The sequence below is a fragment of the Lipophrys pholis genome (genome assembly GCF_963383615.2).
Source record: "Lipophrys pholis genome assembly, chromosome: 13".
NCBI lineage: Eukaryota > Metazoa > Chordata > Actinopteri > Blenniiformes > Blenniidae > Lipophrys > Lipophrys pholis.
Window position 1 is genome coordinate 23,243,083 of NC_137632.1, and position 11,536 is coordinate 23,254,618.

The window sequence follows — 11,536 nt, forward strand, 5'->3', positions numbered from 1 at the left end:
GTGGGATCAAATCAGAAGAACTTCCATCAAAAGTTGTGGATTTAAAATATTTTTTTTTTAGGTCCCAAAGGCCTTAACCTTTGACTTTTTGCCTAAGCCAGCCTTTCTTGAGTAGATATGAACGTATGAGGTCTCTAAAGCAGGTCAGAGTATATATGTGATGAAAATGTTGTTATTTTCACAAAACTAGACATTTACTACCGAAAATTACTACAATCTCAATATAAACCAATTTAGATTAAACCTTCTGGTGAAAGATACCGTGAAATGTCAAAAAAAACTAAAACGTAATAAAATATATAATATTTCTTAAAAACATTTGTCAACAATTGCTTGGTGGTTTGTCGGCCAGATTGGAGCCTCTTGTGGACCTGTTTTAACCCACGGGCCTTATATTTGACACCCTTTCTCTATAGCAAGAAAACCTTTGTTTTACATTTCAAATTTTGTCTCCTTAAGTACACTCAAGGTGCTAAAGGTGATTTTAAACTACATGTTGCCTCCGTGTGGGAAACAAACTTTAGCCTCTAGAATACTGACACGCTGTGTTGAATGGTAATAACGATATAAAGATTTTGCTGAAAGGCGTCTAAGTTATTTGCTTGTGCATCAGTTTATATAATGACTTATTCTATTTATGGAACAAATCTTCATATTTTAGTTAAGTATAACGACTTAACATTACAACAACAGGCAATTCGCAGCTGCCTTGCGTCTCCATCCGCTTACACTCAAAGTCCCTCTCGGTGTAGTGTCGGCCCATCCGTTCTCCGTTCCCGCTCGAGGCAGATTCGCTGATGATGTCTCCGAAGCGCTCCACAGACAGGGCCTTCTCCCACTTCGCCTCCTCCTCATCTTCCTCCTGCTCCTCCGCTGATCCCTCCTCATCTTCCTCCTCCACCTTTACCTGGAGGAAAAAGGTGGATGGAACTCGTTATCGCCAAAGACGAGAGAAAGAGTGTCAAAAAGTCGAGGGCAACGCACGGAGAGGACTGCGAGAGGTTATAAAGAGTCCATCTGAAGACGAACAGTTTTGGTCCCGATTACAAAACTCAAAACAGACAGCCGTGCATTTGCAACTAAATGATCATACGCATAGTGCTCCCCTGATTGCGCAATCAGGCCTTCCTTTACAATGGCGCAGCGTGACTCGGAGAGCAGCGATGACGTCCCCCGTTGCAGCATATTCACTGTGAATGATGTTCAAAGTGTAAGAACATAGAACGGACAAGAGATTTTTGTTTATTCAATGTGTTGCCCCACACACATTGCTCCCACAGCTGAGCGTTTTAAATGGCCGTGTACGACTAGAGTAGCTGCACGGTGTGTGTACAGCCTCCGTTACATGTAGTGTGGACACGGAATCAATACAACAAAGTGCTAAGCAGCCAAGAACGAATGCGCCAGACATTCCCCGGAGACAGCCGGCCCTGATGGGAGTGCCCTGCCTCGGCCGACGGCTGCTTCTGATTGGCCGAACCGCAGGGACGAGCCGCCTCAGATTGGCGCTGGCGCGGCGAGGGCTCTGGCTGCTGCTCAGCGGTCTCAGATTTCCTTGTGCCAGGGCTCCATTACTCCCTAATTACCAGTGGGACGAGGGGACAGGATGCTTTTAATGGTCGGCGCTACCTATCTACTCCAGTCCGAGGTGGACGGTGAATTTTAAAAGCAAATGGGAGTCAAAAATAAATAAATTGTTTCACCTGCTAAAGCGCTCTGAAAACAAAACCCAATTTCCCCCAAAACGTATTATTCAGATCATCAGGATTTTATGGTCCAGATGTAATGCGACGGGGAGCAATACTCAGTTTATCCCGTGAAAGGGACTCCTTCCAGAGCTGGTTGGGTTTTGCTCGAGCTCTCCTGCTACAAATGACTCTTTTATGTCGGCTTTGAAGCCAGTCAGGGTGGGAGGACACGGGAGGTGGGCCACCCCGGCCCAGGTGGTGGAGGCACTCTCTGAATAGGGAGCGGGGTGGCAGACAATGGAGGACAGTGACTTCAAGCCATCCGGGCACTGCTGGTACACTTCAGCTGAGCATGAGAGGAATCGTCTGGATATGTCAGACTCCTGATACTACAGGTACAACGGTGGGGAAAAGCAGCTTAAAGTGACGGTGACCTGCTGGAACTGACTGCGACTCAAAGAAGAGGAAGAGGAGGAAGAGGAGGAGAACCGGGCCCGAGCTACAAGACGGGAGATAAATTAGATCTAATGGTGATTTGATTAACCTGCTGAAATGTAGGAGTGGAGAATACAACAAATAGAATATAAAAACTGAATACATTTAACCACGACTATTATTACTTCTACTACCACTACTACTAACATCACTGCTAATACTACTACCACTTCTACTAATGGTACTACTATTGCTACCACTACTGCTGTTACTATTACTACTACTACTACTGGTACTACTGCTGCTACTACTATTACAACTACTGCAACTATTACTACTACCACTACTGATACTGGTAACATTACTGCTAATATAACAACTGGTACTACTATTACTACTACTACTACTACTACTACTGCTTCTGTTACTATTACTACTACTACTGCTACTACTGCGACTATTACTGCTATTACTACTATAACTACTTCTACTACAGTATTACTACTGCTGTAACTATTACTATTACTACTACTACTGCTACTGTTGCTACTGGTAGGTGATTGTGGCTAAGGTGATCCTGTCTTTCCTGGTCCTGGTGAACTGATTGACCACCTCGTGTGTGTGTGTGTGTGTGTGTGTGTGTGTGTGTGTGTGTGTGTGTGTGTGTGTGTGTGTGTGTGTGTGTGTGTGTGTGTGTGTGTGTGTGTGTGTGTGTGTGTGTGTGTCACTAACTTTATAAGGCACTTTGCTGAATCAGTGGAAAAGTAAAATCCATTGATCATATTTCCTCTCATAAGTAAACAGTGAACAAAACCAAAGTCCAGACAGGAAACGTACTCTGCTTATTTTATAGCACTGAAGCTTCTCTGCTACACCAGATCTGTCAAAACATTTCAATGAAGACAAACACTGGAAGAAACAGAAACGCATTACTGCATCTCGCAGGTCTGCTCCACGTTGTAGAAAGTGTCCGCTGATGGTCTCCAGGGTACATTTTTCATTTTGCGGAGCAGGAAAAACCTGAACGCCCTCCAGGGGTTTTTGGACCTCAGGCTGTGCAGCTGTGGCGTTTCACGCACAGCCAGAGGATTTGAACTCGAATTCAAATCCCATACGTACAGTACAATACGTAGTACATTATTTAGTGTAGTAAAATACCGGGGGACGATTGCCGTGTTACATAAAGTAAATGATTCCAGATATAACAATGCATTATATATATTTCATATAACTGTGTAGAAACGCAAGCAAAACAACAGGGTCTGTGTCCCTACCCCCTACCTGGACCAGGGTCTCTGTCCCTACCCCATTGTGTCTGCCTGTCCTATCCTGTTCTGGGGATAGAGGGGCAGAAAGCCGCCACCTCTGATTCTGGTTCTGCTTCATGTTAGAGGGAGTTTTTCCTTTCCAACCTCGCTTATGCTTGCTCATGGGGATTTGTTGGGTTTCTCTCTATAAGAAGTACCTAGAAATGACTGTGTTGTATTTGGTGCTGTATAAATAAAGTTGAATTGAATTAATTAAACCTTCACCTTGCAAAAGAGAACCATTAGAGTATTAAAAGACAGTACTGACATCCAACAAAATCATTACTAATTCAGTTGATATTGACTTTTTTTAATAAATGAATGGCTCTTGTAGTCTTGCCAGTACACTTTAGAGCTCATAAATAAGAAAATTAAGTGAGAAAAAAAAAACAAGTCAAATGAGTGACTATGGAACAAGAAAAGTGACAAAAAAATGTAAATTGAAAATAACCCATCTAAAAATAATAGGATTTTTTCAATATTGCATAACTTAAATATATCACTACATCCACAGTCTATCAAAACAATGGTGGGGTTTGTGTGTCCACATAGTTGAATGATGCACTTCGTGTTTTCAATGTAAGTAAAAAAAAAAAAAAAAAGATTGACACTTAGGTCTGAACTTGAACTTTACGGGGCTCTCGTGGATTAAAGCAGCCCGATCAACTCAGCCGAGACGCGCCTCGACTCAAAATGTGCAGTTTAACCTTTTCTGATCACCTGCCCCGCTCCCTAATACAACATTAATATTTCATACGTGGGAGAATGGCGAGCGGCGCGGAGATGCGTTCAATTATGCATGAAGTGCTGACGAGGATTCAGGGGGGGCTTGTCTCTTTTGTCAAGATCAAGTGTTCTCACACTAGTGAGGACTTCCGAAGTGAAGGTCGTTTGGGTTGCATACCTTCACTTCAGGTTTGGATTACAGCAGCGTCTGCTCTTTGGATTAGGATTAAGTTCAACATTTACAACGGTATACAGAGCCACTGAAATGACAACTTTTGGAAAACGGTGGAAATTGCAACTTTTCTGAAATGCGGCACCTGCGCATGTGCCCCACAGCCACAGCGGTAAACAGTTATGTTCTGCACATGTGCAAGCGGATGGACAATAACAACAATGGCGGCATCCAGTGCGTCGTGACTCTCGGTGCGTAGTCTCTCCACATTTCTTACCACTTCAAGCACAGTGGAAGGTGAGTAAATGTAAGCCCACATGCATCACAACAATGAATGCAGGCATTGTGTGCACCAATAATGAAATCATCAATCTTTCTTGATATGCATATATATCGCCAATATCGATATCGCAGTAACGATAATATTGCGGTATATTGAGCTGGCCTAATCGAAAGTACGCTTTCCCCTCGGCGGATTGCTCGGCTTCATGTCACTTCCTGCTCTTTTGTTCCATCCTGCGAGGTTTCAAACTGCTTCCCACTCCCTTCATGCGCAGCCTGATTCTCTGATTGATGCGTCCGGCTGGCAGCCTTCCCAGGCAAATGTCAGCCAACATAAATATCGGCTTCAGTGTTCTGTTTCTCTTGTCAGTTGATGTTTACAAGGAATCACTTAAGAATGTTACGGTGCAGTTTAAGAAAAAAAAAAAAAAAAAAAAAAGTCATGTGAACATTGTCCTTTTCAGTCGTGGCTAACAGATTGAAATTAATGGCAAACACTTCTGCATTCTGAGTTTATGGCTAAAAAAAGCTACAAGGTAAAACACTTTTGAGGAAACTAGAAAGCAAAAAAGAAAAAAAAAAAGAAAGCATTGACTGATCAGCCACTCGTGTGTGATCACCTGTCTAATGTTTAACCTCTTGAACTAATGTAGTGTTGTGGTCTAGAGTCTAGAAAACCAAAAACAATGTCCCCCATATATGGACGTCAGGTCCTCGAAGATTAAGTTGTCTTTTATGTGCCAAAACAGACGTTTCTCATCAGGTGTGTATTGGTTCCTGGTACCCAGATGTTTGGAGAGGGTCCGTCCACATGCATCAGTGAGCCTTTGCAGCGACGGCCGCGCTTTTCGCTCTTGGACTCACCATGACGCCACATCTCGCAGCTCTCAGTAAGCTCACATGGAGTTATGAATCAGCGAAAGGAAGTGATGATTGAAGAGTGGACGACCGAAAGGTTCCGCCTATGCAGGCAAAGATTGAGCCCGTTATTTTTAATCGAACGAGACTCACAATATGCCGGCCGCACCGCGGGTGGATGACACAGTTCCCACTGTGCACGATGACACATCATCCACTGAGCCTGCAGAGCCGTTTCTGCCTGACAACACTGGCTGATCCGTATCAGCTGAAGAAGATCTGGAGAGCGTCCTGATAGGTGGGACAGAACCGGGTGTGACTCATCTGTGTGCACAGCCCATTTGGATGGTACCAACAAAACAATTCCAGTAAATGTTTGAAACGGCAATATCTTACTGAATAAATCCATATGTGATCTGCTCTTTGACGACTTCATTCATTTAGTACTGACCGTGCAGGGATGTTTGCAGAATCCACATACAATTTTGTTTTTGCTTCATTAAAATCCTCATTTTTACAAAATTGTAAAATAATAACCAGATTGATTCAAACTGGCCAATCAGCCTCTTTTATCAGCTCGACTTCATGATTGTTCTGAACCTGAGGAAGTAGGTCAGGCTGGTTATCCAGACTGCCTTACAGCCCAGTGCTTTCAGATGAGTCACTGACTCATGGAGAGTTTGAGTATTACTCAGTATTTTGCATTTGGTTCGGCTGCTTCAAAGTCATTTTTAACCCTGTGATTCAAAATATATCATTTCCACACAAAATCAATCTGATGCAGCCTGCATGCACTTTTTCTACAATTTAATTGAAATAGTGAATCAACTTTCTTTGGATGCCTTTAAGCATATGTTTGTTAAACAGCTTATCAGATTTGCAACATGCTTAACTGTTTTTGTTTTTTTTTATTCTTAGACAAAAGACATCTTTCTTTTAAAATTCTAACAAAGGGTGCGGGGAGCTCCCAGGCTCAGCAGAATATCTTATAAAGTTGAATGAAAACTTACTCGAATAAATAGTTCGTAAACATTTTCGACAGTAAAATAAAGTTTTCCAAAAATTCAATATCACTGAAACGTTATTTTATATTTCACTTATCCTTGTATCAAGTTCAAAGTTTAAATTGAAATAACGAAGGAAAGAAAGAAAGTGGAAAACATTTGGAAGTCAGCATTAAGTAAAGTTAGGATGTGAGCAGCACGTTAAACCTTCAATCACTATTTGTGAGGTTATTGACTGTTTTTGTCGCGAAGTTCAGCAGAAGCAGTGACATGCAAGTGCCGGCTGTGTACAGGAAGTGGTTCAGTGTGGCCCGGTGCCTGCTGCCCTGGGTTTTCTTCTCCCGGCTCCTCCTCCTCCTCAAACTTTGTACCCTCCTCCACAGGCCGGCAGGCAATTGGCAATTGGGGGGGAATATAAAGGGAAGGCAGCGGCGAGGGGGAACTGATAAGACAAGGACAGACAATTGTTTGAGTTTGGGTTTTTTCCTTCTTTTTCTTTGAAATTTAAAGGAACAATCCTTTGTTTTTCTCTGGCCCAAATTGCAGAATTCCTTTGTTTTAGTTTGTTATTTTGATTTGAGTTGGAGGCCACCGGCTAAAGCTTTTCTTCTTTGTTCAGTTTGAGGGAAATGCAGAGTGCGACGGCCACATCGTGGTGAAAAACCAACCTGCTGAAAGAGCGTTTTCTTTTCAAAACCTGAAACTCTTGAGTGGCGTCCTTCTCACTTAGCCTAGCCATGTCCATCCATCCATCCATCCATCGTTTGGGGTCACGGTGGCAGTAAATAGAGCAGAGAAGCCCAGGCATCCCTGTCCCCCGCAACTTCCTCCAGCTCTTCTGAGGGGAACCTGAGCTGCTCCCAGATCAAGCCAGAGATATATAATCTCTCCAGCGAGTCCTGGGCCGACCCCTAGACATGTCATTTATTTAACTTTGTGAGGCCGTAATAGAAGTATAGAAAGATTCAATATGAAAACAGAGTTTAATCACAGTAGGTTTCATGGGACTTGGGAGTTTAGAGGATGAATGAACCGATCTAGAATAATCCATTTTATAAACTTTCTGCTTTTCAAGCAGTTCTCATTATTCTGAAGTAAGGAGAGCTGTGGGATCATAATTAAGACTGTCTGCATGGCTGTGATGCAGTGTGAGATTCAGTGCCACCCCAAGTCTGAGTGGAATGAACTTTAACTCTCTCGGAACACAAAAATCAAAACCACCTTCAGACAGGGGGGAACGCAGCGCTTTGTTCCCGACGTTCACGATACACATGGTGTTTCAAAGAGCAGCCTCTGCCCGAGGCCACAGAACATCTACAGCCGGCCGCTTCCTTTCAGACGCCAGATCCAGCTGGAACAACACACAGCTGGAGAAACAGGAAGCAGCAACTAATATTTCCCAGCCCGCAAGCGTAAAGCTAATTCCACCTATTTACAGGCCCGGCTGCATGCTGCGAAAAGAGCCGATTTCGAATCGAACTGTTGAAAAGGGGATTGAAATGCCTTGTGTTCTCAAACTACCTCTCCATCGCCGCGGTGTTTGACAATGAGACGAGCTGGAGCTGTAAACAACCTTCTCGAGCTGATCTAGCCGCGTCGCGCCTCACATTTCCCTCTCCATCCGGAAGGGTTTTCTGGTTTTGCAAGTCAAACTCCGCTTCGCTTGCAGGTCGTCCACATTTGCATCAAGACAACATTCAAAGTGCCTCACAAACTCTAACCTTGCCCATCTTTGGCTTCTTTCACTCACGCACTCCCAAGGAAGTAAAGAGGGTTAAAAGTAGCGTTTGTCTTATATTTAAACAAGCTGAAGCAATGGTAATACACTCAGCTTGCTTTTGCAGCTTTTAAGTCACATTCTACTTCTGACTGGTTTCTACAGAGCTAATAATCATTTGTTTACATCATCAATCTGTCCGCAAACGAGAAGAAATAGCTTTTTAGGACCAAAATAAGTCAGTAAATTCCAGATGAATGTTTTTTATTTCACATTTTCTGAATTATATTAATGATCTAAGGTCAAATTGTCCCTCAGCAATTATCTAATCATGGGTATACATTTCAACAATTTAATTGGCAAAATTTATTGAGCATTGGTTGACAACCGGATCAACCTTTTTATTGTTTTTCTGCTCTATATTTTGTTTATCTGTGTTCAGTTTTCAAGGGTTTTCAATTTCTAAAGTTAAAACCTAATGCATATTTGTTCAGGATAGAGTTTATTCCAAACCGGGGCTCTTCAGCAGCCCTGAAGTGGCTCCCTGAAATTTGGCGAAAATTATTTGTAAATGAATTTTTTGTTATATTTGCATAGCACACTGATGAAGGCTAAAAGCATCTGATTAAAGTGAAACAGCAGCTCAAACACCCAGAATAGCTGGAATTGCTCAAGAAAACAGGTCAAACTACTCTCATAATAATAATAATAATAATAATAATAATACAAAGAATGTAAAAATGGGTAAACTAAAATGATTACATTTACAGGGGTTTTTTTCTAAAGTGGCAAAAATAGCCAAGATTCATAAAATTGCTGAACAGGGAAAATCCATGAACAAAAGAAACTAAACTGTTACTCCTTGGGACTTTGAACAAAACGCCCTTCTGGGTGTGATAATAGAAAACAAAGCCAGCTGCAAATCAATTACACCGCAACCAAACCAACAAGGGTCCTTTCAATCCATGGGAAAATAAAAATATCACGGAATCAAATTAGACTGCACATTTTCTATTTTGCACTTATTTAATCATATTTGTTTTACTGTGTGGGAGTTTGCTGCAAGGCCAGAAAAGCAACTTGGAGCCAATATGCATCCTTCAGAAAGAAGCTAAATACACTGAAATTCACGGAGCTTGGACCTTCATGAGGTGCTTGAATGTTGGAAGAATGTCTTCATACATTTTCGGGTCAAAACTTCACCTGGGGGGCACATACGTCACACAACACTCGCTCCACATTCCCACGATCGTCAATCTTGATAAAATGTGAATGTATGTCGGCGTTATGTCGTGCCACGGACACACAGCTCGTTGATCCTCAACCTTGACCTTATACTGAGAATGTTACGAGACAGGGTTGAGACGAAAATCTATTCCGATGACTATGAGACTATTTAGCAAGAAAAAGTGAAAAAACATTTCAGACATGATGAAAACTCAAGCAATATGAGGCAAGTTATAATCCCACTGTGTGAGAAAGAGAGAGAGGCTTGGCAGGCTGCTTCTTGTCTTTGTGCTAAGCTATAACAGAAATATCCAACTGTAACTGTTTTGTTTTTTTAATAGATCAAACAGGAGTTCACCATTAAACAAGATCTCTGTGTATATTTATTCGAAAGCATTTAAAGTGAAATGTTTTTGTGTTTTCATTTCAGATAGGTTTTGTGTTATGATGACATTGTTTTGAAAACGATGTCCGTTTACACAGAAACAACAGAATCTACGTTGTTTTCCTGTGGGGCCACTAGGGGGTGCTGTTTTATGTCATACAACCAACTAGGTATGCGCGCAGATAGTACACTCTAAACACCAAAGCTCCTTTAAACTGTCTATCTTTGTTGTTTTGGGTATCAGTATCGGTTGTTTGTAAGGAATAAAAATGTTTCTCCGCGCGGGGGAAGCGCTGTCGAATTGAAGTGTGAAACGTTCATTGTTATGAATGAATCCTTCTCACGCATAAGCAGAACAATTTACCATGATCAGAGTAGTCATGTGCAGCAGCAACATTTCAGAAAAGTTCCATTTTCACCGTTTACACCGAGATAGTGTTTTCAAAAAGTTCCACCTTAGGAGCGTTTTTCAAAAAGTTGTGTTTCAGTGAGTCTGAGCACCGCTGTCCTGTAAATCGACACCCAAAACACAACAAGCCCCTGTTACCCGCCACGCCCCTGGTCTAATTGTTCTGCATCAAACTGAGAGTCACCAGCTGTCTCACAAGGTGTTGCTCATGGCGGGACATTCAACCTCAAAGGCAAAGCCATTCATACCAGTGTATGAATAGAAAACACTGGATGAAAGAAACGGTTTGAGGGATGTTTCCATTGAAGCAGCCTCGTTCCACGTGTCGGACGAACATGGGAGGAGTCGCGGTGGTTAAATGGATCACGCTGACGAAAGTGAGGAGTTCCTACCTGTTGTAGATTGATCAACACATCTATGTCAGGGACATGACCTCCTGTAGCCATGAGGCCCGGCGAGCTGCCACTGGGTTAATCGATTGATCTTTGAGGAGGGACGCAGCGAGAAGGCAATGAATGAATGGAGCTTCTGTGGGGGTGGGGTGGGTGGGTGGGGGGGTGATGTGTCCGGAAAAGCCGTTCCGAGAGGTTCAAGCAGGAGGTCAGTTGTGGCTGTGAGGTCGGTGCTGCAGGTGGGAGGGGGTGGGGGAGGGGGGGAGATGGGGGCGGGGGGGGGAGCAGAAGAGGGAAGGAGGGCAAAGCAGCAGGAACCTGGAGGAGGAGGACAGGGATCAGCCCTTCTCTTTCACGGCCGGGGATCCAGGAAGCCTTCGGGGTGGCATAACCTGCAGGAGACACAAAGGTTGTGGTCACATGTGTCATGTTTAACCTCTCACTGCTCATCATCACGTCTAATACATGACCATCTACAGCCACAGTCTGAAACTCACGTCGAAGTGATGAAATTAGAAAGGAGGATGTAAATCCGAAGCAAATATATTCCAAAGCATTTGTTTATGTGCTTGATGAAGCACCTGGAACAATAAAAAGGAGTTTGAGGTCTCTATTATTGTCCATTAAACCACTATAATGACTGTTATAAACGTTTGTGAATTCGGTGGTGGAAATATGTTTCCAGGCAGCAGAGTCTTGCAATACCAGATAAATACCACAAGATGGTGTAGTGAGTCAATGTGATGAAGGCCTGAACAACAAACTGCAAGAAAAAAAATCTTGAGCATCACAATGAGCACACACACACACACACACACACACACACACACACACACACACACACACACACACACACACACACACACACACACACACACACACACACACACACACACACACACACACACACACACACACACACACACACACACAC

General features: G+C 42.9%; 1 protein-coding gene across 1 annotated transcript in view; it reads right to left on the reverse strand.

Annotated features, from left to right (window-relative positions):
• Positions 1-10,656, reverse strand: part of slc4a3 (solute carrier family 4 member 3) — a gene marked incomplete at its 5' end in the record, with an annotated part of 49,136 nt that extends 38,480 nt beyond the window's left edge. The window contains 2 exons of the mRNA XM_080477776.1: positions 730-907; positions 10,603-10,656. Of these exons, the coding sequence (XP_080333902.1) occupies positions 730-907; positions 10,603-10,656 (232 nt within the window). The remainder of the gene's footprint in view (positions 1-729; positions 908-10,602) is intronic.
• Between the last annotated feature and the right edge of the window lie 880 nt (positions 10,657-11,536).